This window comes from Triplophysa dalaica, chromosome 1 (assembly GCF_015846415.1).
Source record: "Triplophysa dalaica isolate WHDGS20190420 chromosome 1, ASM1584641v1, whole genome shotgun sequence".
Classification (NCBI taxonomy): domain Eukaryota; kingdom Metazoa; phylum Chordata; class Actinopteri; order Cypriniformes; family Nemacheilidae; genus Triplophysa; species Triplophysa dalaica.
The window spans coordinates 32,707,209-32,733,396 of NC_079542.1; the positions used below are offsets into that span (position 1 = coordinate 32,707,209).

A 26,188-nucleotide genomic window follows, 5' to 3' on the forward strand; every position below is an offset into this window, starting at 1 on the left:
CATTGTAATGGCAACGTCTAATCTCATTGGTTCTTGTGACTAGTTGTCACATGCTTGTTTTGTCATAAGACAAAGGAAATCACAACACATTTTGATAAAAAAATATATTTGTCTGTGTTCAACTGAAAAATGGTAATTTCAATTTCAAGGATGTTTTAAGGAATTTTAGGTTTGAATGAACTCCTTTAAGTTTGTCATTTCTGCACCAGAGAAATCCATAAATGGATAAATAAAAAAAATCCCAAATATCGTCTGATATATCAATTACATTTACATCTATGCATCGATCCACCATTACATTGTTGGTTATAGTTTGTAGCAATATTCAGCACACCTGGTTTATTATTGGTCAGTCATAAAATGTCCCGCCCCGAACTCAAACCCTTGGTTAAAGGGCTTGTTCACCTAAAAATGAAAATTCTGTCATCATTTATTCACCTTCGTGTCATTTCATACCTGTATGACTATCTTTTTCTGCTGAACACAAAAGAAGATATTTTAAGGAATGTTGGTAACCGAACAGGTACCAATTCACTTCTATTGTATGGACACAAAACCAATGCAAGTCAATAAGTGCCGCCATTGTTCGGTTACAAACATTTGAATATATGTATATAAATAAATATTTGGTTTTGTGTTCTTCTGAATGAAGAAAGTCAAACATGTTTGAACTATTCCTTTAATCCAATGAAACTTTGACATGTAGGTTAGGATGCTGAAACATTCTGTCTTGAATGCACCACACTTTTCTGGAGAATCAATTTAGGAATTACATTTTTATAGTTTACTCTACACTTTGAGAGTTTAAGTCGTCTTTGTTTCCCACACTTCTCATCATCTGTGCCGGATCCAAACACATGCAAACCCTTAAAGGAAGAATGTCAAAGCAAGAAAGATCAGAATTCATCCACTGTCTGTCTTGCATTTTGTTAACGGCAAGTACTGAACGCTTAAAAGATTTGACATTAGATGCTGTTGTGTTTATTTTTTCTGCATTTGGTATGTCTGCACGTCTGTGGTGCTATAAGAAACCTCTGTGATGTCATCCGTGTGTCCAGACACGTCTCCCGTGGGCTATTGAATCAACATCAGCCGAACCTTTAAACTCAAGACTTCATATTCAGGTTGGCTTCGACGGACCCCGCCATCGTGATTACCACTAAGCCGCTTTTATTACTGACTTTACAGCCCTCAGGTGTTTGCTCATAAACAAGATTGCGAGTCTGCTTGAAATTGGTCTGTAATAAGCTCAGCGTGCCACAGAAGCTCTTGACCTCTCGAGCTCAGTCGCTGCTCTCCTCAAGGAAATGTTTTGGAGTTGATGTAACTCGAATGAATGGGATTCAAGAGCTGAATGAAACAGTTCGATCACTGAGCTTTCCTTCATTCAGTGTCTTTTACCATTAGCTCCACCTATTCCAACTAATGGCCGAGAATCAGTTAAAAAAAGTCATTTTTTATTTACTTTAATAAATGTTTTTTGTTTAAGACTCCATGAACCAAGGTTGTCATCAGTAACACAGTTCAAAGTTGGGGACGAAGGAGGCGGAAACGGCGAACATTTAAACAAAGTTTAATCAAAATACACAAACAATAACGCGGAAGAAAAGACCGGCAGCCACCTCACGGTCAAGAACATAAATACAAACTTAAAACATATCCGGTCCTCTTTCGTCAGCAGTCCCGTCACTCGTCCTCTTATGCTCTCGATTTTCTCCGTGAGATATGCGGGACCGTTGTGCACACAGATTGTTCCAATTATCACTCACGCCACCAGCCGCGCCTCACGGCTCCCGTCCCGCCTTCCTCACCACATAATCGTTTTTACTTCCGCAATCTGACGCATTTCCATGTCTGATGAGAGAAATAGTGGGCGTGGCTTTCGTCTTTCTCTGCGATTTGATTGGATGTATAAAAACAGCAGTTGCATTTGAAAATGGAACTGGCAGCATACTGACAGTTGAGGGGAGGAGTTAATGGATGATCTGCCCAAGCCGTCTAATTTACGTCATCTGAGATGGGTAGAAGTGTATTTGCAAATTTTAGTTGAATATTATGAGGGCATATGGATTTAAAAAAGACAATGACCCACATTTTAAGCTATTTACAATAAATGCTGCAATATTTCGTGAAAGAATAGGAATTGTAATTTTTTATTTCACTGGGACTTTAATTAAATATTTTTGACAGATTTGTTACCATTTCCATAATTCCATAGACCATGGATAAACTATGGTTTAAATTGCGAGACCATAATAAATTTGTAATTGCTGTGAATAGCCTAGTAAAACAGTGATAAAACAGTAATTTCCAGTGTCTTTAATAGAACAGCACAACAACAAATTTGTAATGATAATTAACTAAAATACAAGACTATAATATTTATTTTGATCACATATTTATTGGACTTCAAAAAATGTTTCTGCGAGAATCAATGGGATATCGCCTCAAATAAACAAATCTCTGCAAGGTTATTGTTAGAAGCGTGTCGATATTCATAATCTATTCAGGAAAGCCAGATATGCCTCTTGTTTTTTACTTCTCTGTTGCTCGATCCTCTATGTCTGTGGCAGTTCGCCTTTTTATAAAAGCCATTTTGCTGAATGTCGTTTATTTGACATTTTTCCCTGCAGTCTTGATAGATATTTTCATCACATACCCTTGAATGTATGTGTAAAAGCAAATATCCGATCTCTTTGGTGTGTTTTTCTTTCACGGTCCGAACGTAACAAACAGCCTTACACTCTTACTTCACACAATCTCGCGTATAAACACGCACACATAGAGACCTTTGTCAAATCAGGAAGTTGTGGTGTAGATTATAGTGTATAGTATAGAACAAAACAACAAACTACTATTTATGGATCTTTATTGAAGCTCACAGCCCACAGCTTTAAACAATCCTTCTGTTATTTGACACAGTTTCAAGGCTCTTATGAATTATGTTTTGTTTAATGCAGGTATTGGAGGAATGGAGGAATTCATTCTCAAGTCGGCCACCATCTCGACGTCTCCCGCCTGCCCTCCCTTTACGGCACTCAACTTCGAGGCCACGCCCATCGTCAGGGTCGCAGTCGAGCCCAAGCATCCAAGTATGTGGGAAAAGCCAATCACACGTCACACACAAAGCTACGTTAGACCCTAGTACTTTATGACACAATAAGACTTTATCATTTTATGATCAGAGGTCAAGTCATTATCATCTTAAAGCGGCAGTGTCCCCTCAAATAACAGTCTTTCATTATAAAAAAGAAAAGAGTGCACTGCCGCTTTAAGATGATAATGATTTAACCTTATGTACGATTGATTATCGACTGAATAAACCTGATTAATGGCGAATAATTGCGTCCTCAATAAAAGTTTGTGTTTAACATAGGTCTCTGCACTGTACATATTTTTTTTTTTTTTATATACACATAGGCTCCATGTATATAATAATTTTAATACATTATTTAAATACTTAAACATTTTTTTTACATTTGTTTACATGCATGTGTATGTGTTTTTAATTAAACAATAAATATGCACAGTACACAGACATATATTATGTATGTTTTTTATTCTAAATGCAATTAATCACGATGAATCATTGAACAGCCCTAATTTCGGTCTGTTTTTTGCACGAAGCTCTCTATATGGCTGTAAAATATTTGAACATGCCATGTCGATATATACTGCTTTAATAATGCTTTTGGTCATTTTCGACCTCAGCACTCTAAGTCCTCATCTACTTTTGGTTTGGAAGAGAGCAGCCAGAACTTTGATATTTGATACTTTTTCAGTGTTTCTTGGAAAGACAAAAGTCATTTGATTTTAAAACATAACAGTGTGAGTAATGGATTATTTTTGAGTTTACTGAATTATTTTTGAGTTACGTACCGCAGTAATATTTATTTTAAACACTTAAAAAAGCGCAAAAACAATTCTGTTGAATCATCACGATGTGACTCAGTAGTGAATATGAACTAGTGATTCGAAGCGGTTATTTTCTTCACCGCCCCATAGCTCTTAAAAATAAAGGTGCTTAAAAGGTTCTTCACAGTGATGCCATAGAACAGGGTATTCAATTAAAGTTGCAAGAGGTCCAGGCTTGTTTTCTACCAAACGGGTGTCCAGACAAGATGTTTTTTGAAAATAACAAATATTTAAACAATTTAGCCCACATGGATATATTTATATAAAAGATATACTATTTTATCAGGCCGTTTGTTTTATATTTTGACATTCACTTATCAAGTCTAATAATTAATATTGGTAAATAAAAAAGCTGTTGATAACATACAGACAACAAACGTAATTTAGCACTTAAAATGCTGAATTTAAACAACCAAAAAAGTCAAATGTTAAATGGTTTATTAGGCCATGTCTCGTGGTCCGGATCAATTGAGGATGGCTGCCATAGAAGAACCTTTTTTGGTTCAACAAAGAACCATTCAGTGAAATGAACCATCTCTTTCTTACCTTTCTTTAATATGAAGAACCTTTTTCGCCACAAAAAAACTTCTTTGGTTCTTTGGGTGTTGAAGGTTCTTTATGGAACAATTTAGAAAGAAAAGCACCTTTATTTAAAGTCTAGTCTGGCTTTTGCATGTAATAAAAGCTATTTAGAATAAGGTTTTGTAAGCTTAACTTTTTTTCCTAGTGTCTGTGAGACTTGCGCTGCGTCCAAATTCGCATACTGTGACAGTACATACTGAATTTGAATAAGTACCTACCTATGGGGCGTTAAAACAGTAATACATTTCGTACATACTGTGTCCGCCATGTTTTATGGTCATGTGACTCGTATGCTCTTGGACCTTTAACATATTAAAGGAGTCATATGGTGCAAACACGTGTTTTTCTGTGTCTTTGGTGTGTTATAAGTTGCCAATGCTTGTATTGGACACGTAAAATTGCAAAAATGAAAGTGTCAGAACAAAAGATGCATTCTATCTAAAAGCGAATGCTCACCCAGACCTGCCGGAAACGCCTTGTGTAACCAAACCCCCTCAAATCTTTGTAAGTTCATGGTGTGAGTTGACTAAGACTGCCCAAATGTATACGCAAGTCAGTACTCTTGGTAATAGGCATAACATTTCCGTCACACGCTTGCATTATTCGAACAATCACTAGTACTGGTTAACTGGCCAATCATAGCACACCTCACTTTTCAGAGCGATGAGCTTTAATAAAAATCTGCGCGTTTCAGAGAGGCGGAGGAATGCGGGGAGATTCAAACAAGCACGTTATGTGGAAAATACAGCGTTTTTGGACCTTAAATCGTGTATACACATTGAATAACATCTAAAACAAACCATAATATACGCTTTAGCCATATCATTTGACTCCTTTAAAAACAACCTATACATGAGCGTTGATAAAAACATAATGTAGTCACTATGAGAAATTAATTTATTGGCACTTACATTAAAAATGGACGTCTGCCTTAAAGTTTTCCCTTTATTTGATTTATTTTTGAAATTTGATCGTTGTTTAGCTCCCATGGCATCATGGGATAGACAAGTGTCCATCCGATCCACACTCATGAATCTCTTCTGAAGTAGTAGACCATCCGGGTATTTCTCGTCTACTGTTTTTTGCATACTGAGGTTTCGGACATACTATTCATGACTCATACTCATTTAGCCTACTGTATAAAATGGAAGTAGGCAATTTCGGACGCAGCGAATGATTCCGTGCCAAAATCTAGTACATGCACTACTGAATTAGCATGCTAACTCAGCTCAATGCTAACTCACAAAAATGTACTTTTTTAAAATAAATATTATTGTTATTACATTGAAAATGTTGTTTATTAAAATGGATGGTAAATTTATGTGTAGCCTGCCGTCTTGCATTGACTTTTTAACCGAGTTTGTCGCACTGCATTATGGGATTGCCTTTATCTCAATGAAGAATGCACACTTTTCTACCTTTGAAATTTGGTCAAGCTGAGGTATTTTACCAAGCATCATCATGCTGGGTGTTTGTTGGAGAATGTGCTTATGATTCCTCAAAATGCTCCCTACTTACTTAGACAGGTCACTAGGTTTTGAAACCATGCCAATGGTTAACAATAAACAAAAACAGTACAGCCTAAACAGGAGGGTCTCATTTACTATCATGTCTCCAAGTGGTAAATATCCATTGAGGAGAAGTTTTAATGTTATTCTCATAAGCAGTGTCGGGGGTAACATGGAAACCCCTTCCATCTCAATGCATCATATGGGAGACATTAGTCACCAGTATAGACCTAGTGAGGGAGGTCTTTTTAAAACACACACACAAAGGCAACATTAAAGAGGTAATAGGTATCTTAAGAACTGTTTCAGGGTTCTGTTTCATAAGTTGGGTTTGTCTTTGGGTCACTCGAGGCCAGTACAGGAAACAGATGCTGGTAGGGATGTAAACAGTTAACAGGCACAACATACAGACTTTAAAGGGACAGTTCACCCAAAATAAAGATCCTTCATTGTTTATTCACCCTCATGTCATTTCAAACCTGTATGACTTTCTTGTGCAGAACACAAAAGAAGATATTGAGATATAGCCTTGGTAACCAAACTACAATAAAACAATGTTATGTCACACTTTATTACACACTCCCTATATTTCCTCTTTTTGCATGAGCTCTTTAACGTGTTTTTTTTTCTTTCCTCTCTGTGTGTGTTTAGGTGAGATGCCGAAGCTGGTGCGAGGTATGAGGCTGCTGAACCAGGCCGACCCGTGTGTGGAGGTGTTGATTCAGGAGACGGGCGAGCATGTTCTGGTCACTGCAGGGGAGGTGCATCTACAACGCTGTCTGGATGACTTAAGGGAGAGGTGAAGACACAGAGAGGTTTATTATGGTGTTTTATGGATGAAGTTAATAATCCGATGCTATATGACAGCATATCAGAGCTTTAAGTTAAAGGGATACTTCACCCAATAAAGAAAATTCTGTCAGGACATCATCATTTACTCATCGTCGAGTTGTTGCAAATCTGTATTCATTTCTATGGGAGTAGAAATATCTTCATCAGAACAATGATATGTATACAGATTTGGAACAACTCCAGGTTGAGTAAATGATGACAGAATTGTCATTTTTGGGTGAAGTATCCCTTTAAAGTACCAATATAAGAGGGTCTGTGTTGGTTTGATGTTGACTATATATTATGCATATAATATAATATTTTTAGTGATCTGTGACTGAATATCATTATTGTATTATGAAACTCTATACAGCAGTCTCTTTCTCTCCAGACTGGATATTTCTCTTGTGATTTATTGTTTTCTCTCACACTCATCCTGTCGTCTCGTTCTCTCTCCATCTCTCTTTCACTGCGGCGGTCTCAGATCAATAGTTCTTGATGTTGCTCTATGAGTGTTGAGCTCTGTGCTGTTTGTACTTGAGATTCATGCCACTCGTTCTCAACACAGACCGACTCAGCAATATTCAGAATCGTTCGTGGATCACACAAGCGGTTTTTATTTGGAAATAGTTGTGTTCCTGCTGTGCCATTGTGAACGCAGCAGTACGACGTTGTGCTTTGAGAAAAGCTTTTGCCCCCCAGAATAGTTGATTTTGTAAAAAAATAGCTGTTCAACGATGTGGTGACTTTTGATCGCATAATATGTATCCAAAAAAATACAAAATAATTGAACGATTTATATAATTGTTTTTAATAATAATATAATTATTTCATTGTTTAATTTGGGGTTTTACTCTTATTATTAGTTTTAATTATAATTTATATTTATAATTTGTATACAATCAAATAATAACAATTCAGAATAACTACATTTCTTATTTCATCATTTAGTCATATATTTCATGTACGTTATGTCATATTCAATATAAATTAAGCACCTTTATCACTGAATCATTTTCAAGAATGCTACATTCTTATGTTTTTTGTTTTCGCTCGTCAAATAAGAAGTCAGAAAGGTTCAACAAAATACCCTTGAGCAGGTTTAGGTTTTATTTGACTGGAGAAGCCTTCAGCATTCAAATGTTAAGGATGCTTTCTTCCATTTTAATAAGACACCGGTCTACATTCACTTTGCCCTTGAGTTTTTACCTTGTATGAACAGCAGAGCTGCATACATTAGCGGCACCACATGATAAATATCGGCTGAAAAGTTGCTACTGTTTGTTTCTTAATCACGTCCGCTCTCGCATAACATTAGCCGTGCCGTTTGTTTAATATCTTATGCATTTTATTCCAAAGGTGAGCATGCATGTCTTAAACGGATCCTGTAAAGCGGTGCATGTCATGACAAAATGAGTTAGTCGATTGATTGTTTTTTCAAATATTTCAGTTCACAAAAAGCTACATTTTGAATATACAGTACCGTTAGAGGTTAGGCTCACTAACTCTTTTCTATTTATTGCAAAATTAAAAGATATTCTAACACAATATCTTTGTCTTGTTTTTTCAGTATAAATATCTTAACATTCTTAAATCAAGATACATTAACCTGAGAAGCAAAATGACCTAAGATATTAAATTAAAAGTTCACCTAAAAATGAAAATTCTGTCTTCATTTATTCACCTTTACGTTGTTCCAAATCCGTATTAACGTATTCTGATGAACACAGAGAAAGATATTTGGAAGAATCCTTGTAACCAAACAGTTCTTGGCCACCATTGACTACCATATTAGGAATTTTTATTTTTGGCATAACTGTCTCTTAAGTGGGTTCATGCTTAAAACAAAATAAAATATTGTACATTTTCTAAAAAAAAATGTTTCGCTCAATTCTCAGTCATCTGTGTCATGAGTGGAAACACACAAAAAAACAATCCTTTGAATGGCATATGTTTTTACAGCACATGTCATCGCGATGTCTGCGTCTAATCTGAAAACCTTGCGTTCTATTTCAAATGACATTTTTGAACAAACATCAGATAAGCATCTTCACGGAGTGTATTCACATACATTCCTCATTATAAATGTCACATAACATCTTCTGAATGTTGTCTTAACATCAAACGGGTATCAGGGTTCATGCTCTAAAAATGAATATTTTCCAGATTCAGTCAGTGATTGAGATTTCATTAGTCAGATATTGTGAGATCAGATTGAGGATGGGTTATGGACTCTCACAAAATACTTCCCTACTACTTGTTTCTCTATAAAATGTTTTATGAATACATTTGTGTGGTGAAAACATAAACAGACAATGCTTTTGTTTTGCAGCACATGCAATTGGAACAAGTTATCCTTTGTTTACTTTCTGAAGTGTGATAACTCCTGGCACTGGTTGTGCAACCGGTTGTTGTATTTTGTATGTAAATTAGGTGACTGGTAATTATGAGAGCGGTTTTGCTTTTATTAAAAAAAGATTGGCCAAGCTTTTTGACAAGGCACCAGAACGATTTTGTTGTGTGTAAATGTTGGCTGTGTGTCATCAAGAAACTGTCTTGATAGTACTACAAAACATTTGAAAATCGAGTACGGAAAAAGAGCGATAGTGAAGAAACGGGGGACAAAGCAAGTGGATAAGTGTTGCATTAACACAACAGTAAGGGAAGCGAGAGGGATATGGCACATTTTGTGAAATCACGGCGAGGTTTTGTTGTAAAAAAATTGTATTTATGGTGTAAAGAGACATAAATGAGCTTTCACGCTCCCATCTGTCACTTCGCCTCGAGCCTTGGGACTGTAAATTAGCGCTCGTCTCTCGACCATGTTGCTTTGTCCTGTTGTCACTCGTTGTGAAGAAAACCACATCAGTTTTTTACATTTTGGCAAAAACTTTGTCAGCTCGAGCGTTTTAACTGCTTTCGATGGAGAGAGATCCCGCTGGTGTCATTTGGCTTGACTGAAATGATGAAGGTCGTATTGGGACGGTTTGGAAAAGATGTAAACACGTTTACACTTCCCATAGATTGAGATGTTCGCCATACAATAAGGTGTAAATATTTTCACTCTTGTTCTTTCTTACCTTCGACTATCCTGCTTTACTGACTGAAAGTAGGAATGTTATATACGTGTTCTTCAAATAAATAAATTCATTTATTTTTCTATATATACAGTATAAACATCATAAAGGGATACTTCACCCAAAAAGGAAAAATTCTGTCATCATTTACTCACCCTCGAGTTGTTCCAAATCTGTAAAAATGTCTTTGTTGTTTTGTTGAACACAGAGTAAGATATTTGTAAGTATGCTTATAACCAGACAGATTTGACCCACCATCACTGATAGCACACATACAGCTGGCTTACGTCTATTTGACGTCTGCGTTTACATTTGCAAGACATCTACAATACATAGTTTGCTCATCTGCAATACGTCTCGGAGATGTCTGCTGTCAGAAATCATTTAGACATCTAGAAGATGTCTGTAAGATGTTTATGATTTATAATGGATGTAAAGCTGCTCTTTCTAAGATGTTTTACGCAGCAGATCTCCAGATCTTTAGCAGACGTATTACAGACGTTCTGAAGTCTCCGAGACGTATTGCAGATGAGCAAACTATGTATTGTAGATGTCTTGCAGATGTAAATGCAGACGTCAAATAGACGTAGGATGGTGCTATCTGGGATTGACTCAAATAGTAGGAAAAAATTCAATGGTAATCAAAAGTGACCCAGAACAGTTTGCAGTCCTACATTCTTCAAAATGTCTTCTTTTGTGTTCAACAGAACCAACACAAAATGATAAAGTAATTTTGCCTACTATGGGAGTCAATGGTGGGCAAAATCTTTTTGGCTATAAGCATTCTTCCAAATATCTTTCTCTGTGTTCATCAGAACAAAGACATTTATACAGATTTGGAACAACTTGAGGGTGAGGAAACGATTACAGAAGTTTCTTTTTTTCGTGAAGTATCCCTTTAACATTCTAATCATGAGACACTTACCGGAGAAGCAAAAATCTTGTTGAAAATATTATAAAATATTTTCTTCACAAGATAAAATATCTCTTATCTTTTGATTACCTTCCCCCCCCCAAAAACACAACTAAATATCTAATAATTTTGCTGCTCAAGTAAATGTTTCTTTTGTGAAATGAGTCTTTAGATATCCTTAGATACTGGAAAGCAAGACAAAAAAGACATTGTGCATTGTTGATATTCTTTTCCACATTTCAGAATAATATGATATTGTTTTGTGTTACTAAATTATGTGTTTTATAAATTAAAATCTCTACTGCATTGATGTTTCAGTGGTATGGAGAATGACCCAATTAATACGTGTGCACAAGTTTTATTTTTATCTATGATCTACACCAAACAATTTCCGTGTGAAATGCGTGCCGGGCTGGCTTGAATAAGATGTGATTTGGTCACCAGCTCAGGTCAAAAGCAAACACACTGTGAGGAAAGCCAGCGGTGAGAAACCGTCAGCCCCCAGGCGCTCGATTCGGGGGTCAAGCCTGAGGTCACGAGAGGCTGAGGTCAGACCGCCTGAAACGTTTACTCCACAGTCTAATGGGAGTCTGAGTGGCGTTCAAAAATATCGCATCAGACCTCCATGTCAAAGCAGTTCAGAGATAGTCTGTCCAGACCTTTGACGCGGCGCCTGTCCTCTGGCCAAGTCCTAAAAATGAGGTCACGCCATGCCCTTAGTTACGAGATGATGACATCACAGCCTGCAATAAATGGGTCAACTTTCAGATCACGTGACCCACGACAGGTTACACCCTCTGATGGGGTGAGACTTGTTTTGATGGAGAGAGAACTGATCATTTGGGGGATTCTTTCATTGTTTTGTGCATTATTTGTTGTTTTGTTAAAACTCTTGTCATCCCTAGTGGTTATGCAGTTTTATATCACTAAGTAACATAGTTGACATGACTGATGCAAAACAGAAGATTTGAAAATATTAGTGATTATTAACAGTTGTCACATTTACTATAATCGTAAAAATGTAGTTTTATGTTATAAGGGGAAATGTCAACATAAAAAGAGATTTATTTCATCATTTACAGTTTCTTTCTTCTTCAGAACACAAATGAAGATATTTTTAAGAACGTCGATAACCAAACAACATTGAACCCCATTGACTTTTATTGCATGAACACAAAACCGCGGAGACGTTTCACAAAATTTCGTCTTTTGTGTTAAACAGAAGAAAGATGTCACATACAGTTTTAAAAGTTGTGAAGATGACAGATTTATTTTTTAGTGAACTATCCCTTTAAAACACCATGATTTTTGCAAAGGTTTTAGGTCAGTGTAGTACTCAGACAGGGGCTTTTATCAGATTTCCTACACTGCAAAAAATGTAATTGCTTAATAAGCTTTTTTTGTCTTGTTTTCTAGTACAAATTCTTAAAATCAAGAAAAAATTACTTGACGGTATAGGAAACAGTGATTTAAAAAATTTAGTCTTGTTTTATGAAAGACAATAAAACTAAGTTAATGTTTAAAACATCCAAAAAAAATCAGTGTCAGTCAGGTAAGAAAAATAAACTTGAATTTAGTTTGACCTCTTCCCTAGATAACTAATTCAAGTTTCTTTCTATTAACCTATTTGTAGTTTTATTTTTGTAAATTTACTTGATTTGTGACTTAATTTTCCTTCATGAAACAAGACCAAATATCTTAGGACACTTTCCTTGATAAATAAATGTGTCTTGATTCAAGTAAAGATACTAGAAAAAAACATTTTATTCCACAAAACAAGATCTATGATCTCAACTTGTGAAATATTTCTATTTTTTTGTATTTTTTGTATTTTTAAAATTCATACCCATTGACTAATACATTCTTTACAAGCACAACACATTATGTGTAAATGTGACATTGGTTTAATACTTGAATCAAAGTGTGACTTAAATAACTCAAATTCTATTCTCTGAAAGTTGGTTTTTCCTCTGTTATTGTTTAATTCTTGTGGCTTAGCTTTTTTCTGTTTCTAGATTCATCCAAGGCCGAGATAATTGCTTTAATACATCAAGTTTATTGACATTCAGCCATATATGGGAAACTAGAGTAGCTGAAATATGGTCAATAATTCGCCCAATCCAGTCCAAATTTAGACCGCTAATTTTAGACATCTGACTGCTTCTGAAGTCAGGCCACACAAAAATGGTTACTGTTACGAAAAATGTAAACACTCAGACTATGAAGATTTAAAATGGGGGCCTATGTGATACCTGGAAATGTTATAAGATCTTTTGATGAACCTTTCTAGATGTATAAAATAAATAACTGTTGCTTTTCTGCTTGATGTCCACATGTGAAATCTAGCTCCTGTATCAAAACCAAGTTGCATGACCACTGCTTTAGACCAGCTATAAATATTAAATCTAGCTTCTTTTAGCCAGATTGCAGATTAGTTACTATAAAAATAGAGAAGAAGAGAAGTGTCTTTAAAGTGAAAAATAATAATGCCAGAATGTGAAAAAAAGAGAAATTACATCTATATGCAATTACAAGTCAGGAAATAACAAGGTTTAAGAGGCAAAAAGAGCAAGAGAAGAACATAATTGTGTAACACCAGAAGTTGATAGCAGTGAGACAGCATTGCCTGAAGATTGCCCCGTCACAGCTTTCAGCCCTGCTCGAAAGCTCTTTAGTAAACATTTTCCACCGGATTATCTGCTTCTCAAACCGTCTTTGGCCGTCTGAGTCTAACTGGATTATTGGAAGTCTCGATGTCGACTCAATCGTGTCAACCGTCTGCTCCTTTTAGCGAAGCCTAGTGACCCGTGAGACCCGACTGACCAGCTGTCAGCATTAACCAATGACCTCGGAGTATTTTATTCCCTTTTTGAGATTTAGGCCATTATTATATAACTAGACTGTATTCTGTATAACCCTTTATTCTGCCTGAAGGAAATGCAATTCAGAATGCTGCACCATCCGGTGGTATGTTTATATCTGTTTCTTTGCACAGACAGGAAGTGATGAATGTGTATTTGAATATTTTCTACATGAATGGGCCAGCGTAAATTAGATTTTGTAATGCCATAACAAGTTAATGAAGAATCAGAGGCCGGCTCTTACTCTTGGCTGGCCGCCAGCCTTCAGAGGTCCACACGATTGCTTTGAAAAATAAGGTTTTTGTAAGAGGATGAAGGCTATTATTGCTTATAATTTCCTTGTGATATTTACATCAAGCTACTTTTCTTTTGCTGCTCCTCTTTAGGTTTGCTAAAATTGAGATCAGCGCTTCCAAACCGATCATTCCGTTCCGTGAGACGGTGGTCCGGCCGCCCAAGCTGGACATGGTGAACGAGGAGCTGGGCAGGCAACATAAGATGGCGGTCATTCACCAGGATAAGGATGATCAAACCAAGTATTCCGAAGGAGTACAAGTGGATTCCACCGGCCTGGTCACGCTCACCACCTCTAACAAGATGGCCACTGTCGGGGTCCGAGCTATTCCGCTTCCAGAGGAAGTCACCCACCTGCTGGAGGACAACGTGGAGCTCATCCGCACAATGGAGCAGTTCAGCGTGTTCGCCAGGGAGGGCAAGACTCTGGACATCAACCAGAAAATTCTGGAAAGCATCCAGGACCTGAAGGTCAAACTGGAGAGCCTCCTGCAGGGCCACAAATGGAGGGGTGCCGTGGAGCGTATCTGGGCATTCGGTCCACGCCGATGTGGGCCAAACATTCTTCTTAACAACGTAGAGGGCTACCCGAGACCTTCCATGTGGCAGTGTTTGGAGGGAGAAAGAGCCGAGATGGCCACGTTTAGAGACTTTGACAACAGCATCATAAGTGGCTTTCAGTTGGCCACACTCGCAGGCCCCATGTGTGAAGAACCGCTGATGGGCGTTTGCTTCTCAGTAGAGACCTGGGACATGACGTTTTCTGCACCTCTAGCTCAGCATGACTCCTTTGATAAGGCCATGATCACGGAGCCAAATACAGTCAACCAAAGTGGAAGTTCTGAATTAAAGATGCACGTGAGATGGACATGTCCCTGAGCAATCAAAGCAGAAGTAGAGCAGAGGCAGCAGGGAGTTCAATGGACTGTTACGGGCCGTTTTCCGGGCAGCTCATCGCCGCTGTGAAGGAAACCTGTCGATACGCCTTCCAGGCCAAACCTCAGCGACTAATGGCTGCCATGTACACCTGTGAGATCATGGCCACTGCTGAAGTTCTAGGTAAGGGTTTTTACATGGCATCGTTTCAACATAAAACGATTGGCTGTTCAACTTCATATAAACTACTAAACAAGAATTTGCGAAAACTGTGACCACATGCACATGCATACTTCATGTAGTTCACTGCTTTGTAGAATAATGCATATGTGCATCGTTCACCCACAAGGCTTTTCTATTTGTTTTGTCTTTTCTTTTAGAATTTTGACCGTGAATTTGAACTCAAGCTAGAGCTCTTGATTTGCGCATTATGCTTCTTTGGATGCTTAATTATATATTGCGTGATCGTTTGATAAAGCGTGCAACCTAGACGGGATTCCTAAACATTTCCAACCACTAAAGCACATTCCAATCGGCCCTTCCTAAAAAGATCCACACTCTTATGCACTTACTTGAACTGAAATGCAAGTAAAAAATGCCACACCGAAAAAAGTCCCCCCTTAATTAAAAGCTGATGTGAATCAGGCATGTAGAGATGTGGTGATGTCATAGCTCCAGGTTCCAGAACAAAAGCGAAATTGTCCGACCAACATGCTTGTGGGAACTGGACCCGGACGGGCATGTAAGGAAATCCTGCCCTGAGAGAACCCTAAACCCCTGAGAAAATCAACGGGGACAAAAAACATAAATATTTCAACAAATGGTGCAAATTACCTTCCTAGACGTTCAAAATCTTTATATGAACTGCTGGCATTTTGGATTTTAGTAGATGTGATCAGAGGAGCGTTTGGGGGAGCAGCTGGACTGGATTAGGGCAGATAATGGCTTTGAATAAAAAACTTTAACTTTTCACTGGCAGGATTTTTCTCATATCGAAATAACTAGGTAACTCTATAAAGTGTTACAGATGTTCTAGAAGAGAGAAATGTCTTATGTCACGCACGTATAGGCCACTATTACACTTTTGGTCTCCCTCAAGGAGTCATATCCGAAATGTATTTATTTTATCGTCCACTGAATTCTATCCCAACGGTGCCCTACGAACACATACAGATGAACGGAAGTGAGTTGTTACGTATTAAAATAAATGTAGACATTTACAAATATTTTGATTTTGTAGAAAACAGCTTTTCTATTCACTTGAGTGTATGTTTAGGGCAGTCATGCCCTCTCCAATATGGCAGCCCCATTAACACATTGCAGCAATGGGCCAAAACGCTACATTCGTCATAACCATAAATTTACTTTCAATCAATACTGTCAAATCAATTGTTTCAATAAATGACTCAGGAGCGAGCTTTACGCAGTGACTGTTAAAGTTTGTCTACATCAACATTAAAGTCAAACATCTGTTCATTGATACATGTTTCTTTCCACTTAGCAATATAGACGTGATGCGTTCATGGCGAAGATGCACCAAGTTCATAACCGAGTTTATTGTGAGAGCCTCTCTCTGGTGTGTGGTGTTAGAGGTCAATTGTCTCTGGGGCTGACGCGTGTTATACACCGGCTCTCAGTTTCTTCTCCGTCACTTCCATGTATTGTGTGTGTGGGAGTGTGAGGACGGCTCAGCTGCTGTTTGTATTAGTAAAAGGAGAAGGATGTCCGCCACGATGAGTCCAAACGCACATCTGATTGCCTGTGACTTTCCGGCTTGTGATGATGGATTTTGTGTGTGTTTCAGGGTCGTTTCTTAACATTAACTCTGTGTTTGCTTTTATTAAGGGCAAAAGTACAGTGATTTGTGGATTTTGGTGACATGAACATAGTTTGTGCATAATGTATGCTATATGTCAGGGGCATTCAGTTAAAGTTCCAAGAGGTCCAGTCTTTATATTTTTTCCAAACATATGTCCGGACAATATATTTTTTTAACTAAATAAATATTGAATTGAATTTAGCCCAGTTGGATATACACACTCACCTAAAGGATTATTAGGAACATCATACTAATACTGTGTTTGACCCCCTTTCGCCTTCAGATCTGCCTTAATTCTACGTGGCACTGATTCAACAAGGTGCTGAAAGCATTCTTTAGAAATGTTGGCCCATATTGATAGAATACCATCTTGCAGTTGATGGAGATTTGTTGGATGCATTAAGCTCCCGTTCCACCACATCCCAAAGATGCTCTATTGGGTTGAGATCTGGTGACTGTGGAGGCCATTTTAGTACAGTGAACTCATTGTCATGTTCAAGAAATTAATTTGAAAAGATTGGAGCATTGTGACATGGTGCATTATCCTGCTGGAAGTAGCCATCAGAGGATTGGTACATGGCGGTAATAAAGGGATGGACATGGTCAGAAACAATGCTCAGATAGGCCGTGGCATTTAAACAATGCCCAATTGGCACTAAGGGGCCTAAAGTGTGCCAAGAAAACGTCTTGGTTACGTTTGTAACCTCAGTTCCCTGATGGAGGGAACGAGACGTTGTGTCGAGAACGACAGATGGGGTTCGCCCTTGAGAACCAATCAACTCTGACTACTATAGAAACGGCCAATGAAATTTGGCGAATGCAATTTGCATGCCGGGCTCCGCCCCCGGAAATCCGGTATAAAAGGAGGCCGGCGTGCAGCATTCACTTACCTTTGTTCTGAAGAGCCTGAGACCTCTCAAACTGCAGCAGAATACGATACGTGTTCGTGGCATAAGGGACACAACGTCTCGTTCCCTCCATCAGGGAACTGAGGTTACAAACGTAACCAAGACGTTCCCTTTCTGTCGGTCTCTCGACGTTGTGTCGAGAACGACAGATGGGGTTGCCTATGGAAAACGCCACAACGCTGTATCGCGTCACAATCTCTAGCGAAGCGACGGTAACAAGCCTGGGCGTGTCATCTCGAAGCTTTCGTGAGACTGTAACCTTCCAGTGTGGTGGTCGGGGGGTTCCAGAGCTTTCTTGGAGAAAGATGGGTACAGCCCTGACCGGTAACTTTCACGGACGGGGCCTTAGCTCTCTATAGGCGAGAGGCCGTCCAGATCAGTTTACACCGGGTAAGCGCGACTCTTAATCAGAGAAGCGCTACAGAGGCCACCTCCTACCCGTGGGGAGGAATATGGTGGATATAGGTATGGTCTCGTCCTTGGAGGAGAACGCATGGAACGTGCGGACTGAGTAGTTAACCGCGAGGTGGAGGCCCACCTGGGGAAGCTCATGGGTTACCAGGAGTGGGAACCATTCTCATGAGGATACATCAGACGGAACAGCCCACGGAGGGGGTGTTACAGACGTCCGGTAGCACTAGGTCCGGTTAGAGCTATCTGTGATAGCTCACATGGTATCCCGGCCTAAGGGGGAAGGCTGCTCTGCCCAGCCAGCCCCCAGGGGGTGCTTGTTTGGTGATGGATGGAATGCCTATTCTTAACCAGTGTCTGGGTAAGAAGGGAGGCTGGTGAGGTACCAGTTTCATAGCGATGTGTTCGGGTAAGAAGAAAAGGTAAATAGCACACTGACCCAACCTGTTAGAGGGTGGAAAGGTGCTTTCGCAGGCATACGCCCCCCCGGATGCCAGTCCTACATGTCGCCACGCAGGACGTGGGCTGACACCGGGTTTACGCGAAGGTTGTTAACCCTTGCGAAGGTGTTTGGGCATAGCCCAACCCGCAGCTCTACAGATGTCTGCTAGAGAGGCGCTTCTGCCAGTGTCCAGGAGGTGGCTAAACTCCGTGTGGAGTGAGCCCTCACTGCCAATGGGCATGGGAGATTCTGAGATCGGAATGCCGTCGTAACGGCGTCCACGACCCAGTGCGCCAGCCTCTGTTTGGAGACAGCCTTCCCCTTCTGCTGTCCTCCAACAGACACGGAGCTGGTCAGAGCTTCAGAGCTCTGCGTGCGGTCCAGTACGTACTGGACACAACACTAATCGGGTTGGGTCTTCCTCCCCTATGGGGAGCGCCTGCAAGTTCACCACTTGGCCCCGGAGGGAGTAGTGGGAACTTCTTGGGCACGCATCCGGGCCTGGGTCTCAAGATAACGTGAGAGTTTCCAGGGCCGAGTTTAAGGCAATCCAGGGACACGGAGGATGCTCGGTGGTCCCCTACCCTCTTGAAGGAAGTGAGCGCCGTCAGGAGGGCCGTCTTACTCTATGAGGAAGATCGGAACCTCCGAGGGGCTCTTTGGGGGGCCCTGAGGCTCCCAAGGACCACTTAGGGTCCCAAGAGGGTATGGAGCGGAGATGAGGCGGATTCCGCCCTCTCGCTGCTTAGGAACCTGGTGACCAGGTCGTGTTGCCCTAGAAACTTTCCACCGACTGAGTCGTGATGAGTGGCAATAGCGACTACATACACTTTCAGTGTGGAAGGGAGATGTTAGTCTCCAGTCTCGTGAGAAGGGGAACACAATCCTGATCAAGCACCTCAGTGGGTCTTTCTCTTTGAGAATGACACCAGGACGAGAAGAGGCACCGTCTAGAGGCGTGTAACCGCCTAGTAGATGGGGCCCTAGCCTGGGTGATGGTCTCAGCCGTATAGGGGGAGTAGCCATCTTAGGATCTTCTCGTCCCGTCTAGAGACCAGACATGGGTGTTCCAGAGGTCTGATCTGGGATGCCAGAACGTGTCCTTCCCCTGAGAGAGCAGGTCCTCTGTCAGGGGAATGGTTCAGGGGGAGTCGCTGTCCAGAGCATCGGCTCTGAGGCCAAGTGCGGTTAGACCGGTGTGGTGTAACCAATAACACTTGGTGCTCCTGCTCCCTGACCTTGCACAGAGTCTGTACAAGAAGGCTCCTGGGGGGGGGAAGGTGTGCTTCCGCCCATCCCGCGGCCAGCTGTGCGCAAGGATATCCGTGCCGAGGGCAGGGACTATCAAGCGGGCAAATGGTGGTGTTACGGGAGGTGAACAGGTTTTACCTGGGCCTACCCGAACAGCCTCCAAATGAGCTGGACTGCACGGGGGTGGAGTCGCCACTCTCCACGAGGCATAAACTGGCGAGAAAGCACGTCGGCTGTCTAGTTCAGTTTGCCCGGGGTGTGTGGCCTGCAGGGAACGAGTCACCTGTTGACTCCACCGGAGGAGGCGTCGAGCAAGTTGTGTTTAGCTGCTGTGTGCGAACGCCACCCTGACGATCTGTATTCGCTACAGCTATAGTGCTGTCCTCGGAACTGCACGTGCATGTCTCGCACGAGAGGCCGTAGCCTGCTCAGTGCAAGTAGCATAGCCCACAACTCTTGGCAATTGATATGCCAGCGCAGGCGGGGGTTCGTCCAACACCCCACCTGCGTGCCCGTTGCACACTACACCGCACCCCTGCAGGGAGACTTCAGTCGTCACCACGACCTGCCTCATAACCTGCTCAGAGGGACCTGAGTCCGTCGAAAAAGTCATAAAGACTAGGGGTTATGGTGCGTCGGCAGCAGGGCGGCATCACCATGCGCCTGCTGCCGGTGTGCCACGCTCTCCTCGGATCTCGACTCTGAAACCAGTGTTGGAGCGGTGTCATGTGCATCAACTCGAGGGGTATTAACCCGCGAGGACGCCATGTGTCCCAGGAGCCTCTGAATTGTTTAAAATGTTCATTTCAGACAGTTCAACACTGGTTGGGCACAACTGCGGACAGGTGCGCCGACATGGTGACAGAGTTGAGTTCCATACCGAGAAAGAGGATGCTCTGCACTGGGGAGAGCTTGCCCCTCTCTTGGTTGACCTGGAGTCCCAATCGACCTAGGTGCCGGAGCACCAGGTCCCTTTGTGTACATAACAGATCTCGCGAGTGTGCCAAGATAGGCCAGTCGCTGAGATAGTTTAGTACCCGCTCGCCTTCCTCCTCTCAGGGAGAAAGGGCGGTCAGGGACAGACCGAAAGGGAGGACTCTGTACTGATATGCCCGCCTCTCGCACGCGAACCGTGGGAACGGCCGGTGTCGAGGAGGATCGAGACATGAAAGTAAGCGTCCTTCAGGTCGATTGCCACGAACCAATCCTGACACCTCATAGATGTCAGGACGCGCCTCTGTGTGAGCACCCTGAATGGCAGCTTGTGAAGGTGCTCTGTTCAGGGTACGCAGCCTTTGGGGGCAACCCGCCGTCTTTCTTGGGAACGATGAAGTGCGGGTGGTGACCCACTGAACATCTTGGTTTTGAGGGACGAACTCGATGCCTGTTTTGCCAGAAGGGTGGTGACCTCTACCCGAAGTACGGAGGCGTCCCTGCCTCTGACAGAGGGAGAGATGATGCCCCGAAACTTGGGTGAGTCTCTGGCGAACTGGATCGAGTAACCAAGACGGACCGCCCTCATTAGCCAGCGAGACAGTGTGGGCAGCTCTCGAGCTCCCAGGGACTGTGACAGGGTGACCAAGGGGACGGTCTGCTTCATCATTCCGACGGGGGGTGGTTCGTCGGCTGGCGGAGCTAACCATGTCGTGGGGAGTCCCCGGAGGGAAGGTTTGCTCCGCCTACTTACCTGCCTGGCGGGACAACGGCACGCACTGTCGGTTTGAGAGTGGTGACAGCTGTCGTATGTGTACGACCTCACGCCTCGCCAGGGTGTGAGGTCGGTTCGCCGAGCACAGTCCAGTGGAGTGTGCGATCGGCTGCAAGTAAACCCGGGGAGAACAGAAAACTCAGTGAGTAAGTGGGCGCCAAGCCCTAACAAGGGCCCGGCTTTGGTGACGAGGCAGGAGTCGTCCCGTACCGACCGATCAGAGCCGTGGCTGTGAAGGTTCGGGCCCGATGTTGTTCTCCCTGGGGTCTTCCCGTCAGTGTCCCTTCTCGCGAGGAGGTTGCTGACGGGGTGGAGGTTTCCCCCTCGACCTCTGCTTCCGGGGTGCCGCCTGTGGGGGCACAGGAACCGGAGCCGATGTCGAAAGGGTCCTGGGTTGCAGGGAAGCAGACGTCACGTGAGATCTCGGAGGCCTGTAGGCGGCAGAGTCGCGGCGTGAAAAAAATGTGGTTAATTGCCACTGTCTGCTTCGCCGTCAAAAAACTGCTGAGCGCAGTCCTCGACGGTGTTACAAACAACCCACCCTGCGAGATGAGTGCATCAAGAAAGCGGACTGCCTTGCTGTCACTCTTCTGCACAAGGTATAGCCGGGGGTGTCTCTCCTGGACCACTACCGTGGACATCGTCCGACCCAGGGCCCGTGCCGCCGCCTTAGTCGCCCGTAGAGCGCTGTCAGCGGTGGCACGGAGATCCTGCATTATACCCGGGTCGGCCTTACCCTCGTGGAGCCCTCTCAACGCCCTGGCCTGGCGGACCTGCAGGATGGCCAAGGCATAGAGAGAGGAGGCAGCCTGGCCCGCAACATCGCAAGCTTTCGACACCAGTGATGCCGAAGTCTTACGTGCTTTGGACGGTAGGAGTGGTCGATCCCCCCCAGGTGGTAGCCGTCCGCGGCACAGGTGCACCGCAGGCGGACGTTCCACCCGGGGGATCTCGACGCAGTGCTTGGCTGCCTCACCATCGAGGGAAGTAAGGGAGCCAGAGCTGGTTTCACTGGAACGGTCCGTGATTGGAGCGTTCCAAGTTTTACACAGCTCCTCATGCACCTCCGGGAAAAACATGGCACCCGGGGTGGGCGCGGTTTGCACTGCGCACCGACCTCGGGAACCACGTATCCCCGGGTTAGCACGGATGACATCACTTCTGCTTCCTCCTGAACTCGACCGCTGGGGGTGGAGTTTGGATTCGGCAGAGTCGGATGCCAGTCTCCCTCCGATGCTGCGAGCGACATCTCATCTACGTCACACATCGTTTCCGAGTGTGTGCGTGAGGATCCGGACGGTATGCCACCGCCGGTTGGGGAACATTCAGAAGAGCGAATCGGGGTGCGATCGGCCCGTGAGCACTTGGCTGGCGGGTTTACGTTCGCAGAGTTCCCTATATCACTAACGCTGCTAACATGGGTGGTCATCGGGGCCGTAGCCACAGATGTCACAGCCCAGGTAGCAGACGAAATGGTGGCTGGTTCCCGTAGGAAGACAGCCACCCGTGACCGCAACTTCTGAATGACAATCTGCCCGCAGTGCAGGCAGATGTGTCAACGAACGCTGCTTCAGTATGCTGGACGCCCAGACACCTAATGCAGCGATCGTGTCCATCCCCCTCCTCGATGAGGGTGCCGCACCCAAGAGAACAGCGGGACATGCCGCGCTGGAGAATGCTCAGTCAGTCCTGAAAAGGACTTTTAGAAAAAAATCTCTAACACCTCCGGAACCGCCGAGACGCCCAGGGGAAGGTCGCTGCAGGAAGGGACGATCCGCTGTAACACGTCGTAGCACCAGCGTGCTGCACGCCGGCCTCCTTTTATACCGGATTTCCGGGGGCGGAGCCCGGCATGCAAATTGCATTCGCCAAATTTCATTGGCCTTTTCTATAGTAGTCAGAGTTGATTGGTTCTCAAGGGCGAACCCCATCTGTCGTTCTCGACACAACGTCGAGAGACCGACAGAAAGGGAAAATCCCCCACACCATTACACCACCACCATAATTGCATTAATGAGAAATTGAACAGGTGTTCCTAATAATCCTTTAGGTGAGTGTATATGTAAAAGATATGATACATTTCTTTTATATTTTGATATCCACAGTTTGTATGTATTGTAGGCTATGTGGCTTAAGGGAAATGCCCTCTTAATAATAGTCTGATAATCCATATTTGTATTTGTCAGCTACTGACAACATACAAACAGCAAATGTAGTGAAACATTTAAAAAAAGCTCTCATCATAATCAAAAACAGTTAAAAGTAAAAAAATTACTAACTAAATTAGCCTTTCCATGCCATTCATACCAGAACTACTTCTATCTTTAAATTATTTCCCATTTACAACATTGTTCATGTGACCCTTCTTCTGAAAACCCAGCAAAAGTCCTTCATAAAATCATCCTACAAAATACTCGTTGAAAATATAACAACAATATCTTCTATATTGACTGGATAATGCAATTTTAAAAATTGAAATCTTAGTGAAATTAATGCTTGAAATTAATCTTTGATTATCAATAATCAATTAGATTATGAGTCTTTAGCCTGGGATTTCAAAGGGTCACACATGTTTACATGCTGATCAATAATGCTAATGCTTAATGTAGATAAAAATTAGTGGTGGGCCGTTAACGGCGTTAACGCCGTTAACGCAGTGAGACTATTATCGCGCGTTAAAAAAATTGTCGCCGTTAATCTATTCTCAAAGTTGGGTTGGGAGCTGGGTCTATACTACGCAAGCTATGATGACTTTCACCTTGATATTTTAGCGCGGATGTATACCAGCTTAACTGCACTGTACGGAGCGAGAACGAGATTTTTCAACTCGCGTGATTCGCGTCATTCGCGGAAGCGGAAGCAGAAGCCGCCTCATCATCTCATAACCAGGGCTTCATTCGCGCGATTCGCGCAGCAAGTAGGTCTATTGGCTCTTTGCATTAACATATAAATCACTCGCGCTTGACACGCCATTCGCGTTTGGTCTGAACACAACATAACGTTACTGTGAAATTACCGTATCAAACGTGACGTGCTAACATGGATGCAGCTATGAAGCCGCCGGGTTTGCTTCAGGGAATATACATTTAAAAAAGCTTCCCAATGGAAACATCGACAAGACTAAGGTTGTTTGCACCTTGTGCAATGCGGAATTGGTTTAAAAAAACACTTTCTCTCAACAGGTAGTGGTCTAGCTTTAGTTAAAATCAGTAACTTTGTATTGAGATCTAATGTATTATGGCTCCTGTATGACATATCGCTTGTTGCTCCCTCACTCTTTGTAAGTCGCTTTGGATAAAAGCGTATGCTAAATGACTAAATGTAAATGTACTGTAGGAGCTCTTCCAGTCTCAAGTACCACCTAAACGCAAAGAATCCCTTAGTTAATGCGGAAGTAAACACAAGTTCATTTTCCATCCATCCATTTTCTACCGCTTATCCGAACTACCTCGGGTCACGGGGAGCCTGCGCCTATCTCAGGAGTCACAAATTCATTTTATTGAACATAATTTAATTTTCATCACCAATTATCATAGTAGAACAGCTTTCTCAAGCAGTTTGTGATGCATTTTGGAAACAGGAGATGAGCCCCTGGTCTAATGCGCCACCTGGCTTTAGACACCCGTTCTCAAAGACTTACTTTTAGTCATTATTTGGGTAGCACACATATTCTGAATGCCTTCGGCAGAATTCAAATGAGCCATTTTAATCTAGATTAATCTAGATTAATCTTGGAATTAATCTAGATTAATCTAGATTAAAAAAATTAATCTATGCCCACCACTAATAAAAACGTTATGGTTCATAAAATATCACAAATCTGGTCGAAAATTATATAAATGTTCCTGAGAGCGCGTTTGATGTGATTCTCCATTGTGTAGACGCATGGCTCAATTTAAACAACTAAAACAGTCAAATGTTTTAAGTGGTTTATAAGGCTATGTCTCGTGGTCCGGATGTAACGAAGCAAAGGTCCGGATCCGGCCCGCAGGCCCCCAATTGAGGATCATTGCTACATGTATTAGTTTAGCATGGCACACAGGTGACAGAAATTAATCAGCGCTCATGGAAAACTGACATGAAATGTGACAATGATTTGCCCCAGATATATAAAGGCAATGTGAGGGCAAAACATGTCTCTGTAGTATTTTCTATTTTAAGTACCAGTAGATTGTGTAGTCAACTGTCCAGTTATGGAAAGTGTTTATAAACGCGTCTTTGTCTTGTAGGTCGGATGTATGCGGTTTTATCTAAACGTGAAGGACGAGTCCTGCATGAGGAGATGAAGGAAGGGACGGACATGTTCATCATTAAAGCTGTACTTCCTGTTGCCGAGAGCTTCGGATTCGCTGAGGAGATCAGAAAGAGGACCAGCGGCCTGGCCAGTCCACAGCTAGTGTTCAGCCACTGGGAGGTGAGGGAATAAACAAATGAACGAAGGAACAAGCAAAAAATAAGGCTGAATGAGTGAGTGAACAAATGAATTTATGAATGAGTGAATGATGGAATGAGCGAATTAATGAAGGAATTACTTAAGTAATGAGCGAATTAATACATTAATGAATTAATTAATGGATGAGCAAATTAATTAATGAATGAATGAACAAATGAGTGGATGGATGAATGATCAAGCAAAAAATAAGGCTCAATGATGTGAACGTGAATGCACAAATGAACTAGCGAATCACTTAACAAGTTAGTAAATTAATGAAGTAAGGAGAGACTTAATAACTGAATGAATGAACAGATTTTTAAACAAAAGTATGACAAGCGTAAATGAGTGATTTCAGAT

General features: G+C 42.2%; 1 protein-coding gene across 1 annotated transcript in view; it reads left to right on the forward strand.

Moving 5' to 3' along the window:
- The window catches only part of efl1 (elongation factor like GTPase 1), an 82,991-nt gene that overhangs the window by 45,977 nt on the left and 10,826 nt on the right, over positions 1-26,188 (forward strand). The window contains 5 exon segments of the mRNA XM_056735320.1: positions 2,961-3,092; positions 6,657-6,804; positions 14,074-14,827; positions 14,830-15,040; positions 25,626-25,810. Coding sequence (XP_056591298.1) covers positions 2,961-3,092; positions 6,657-6,804; positions 14,074-14,827; positions 14,830-15,040; positions 25,626-25,810 — 1,430 coding nt within the window.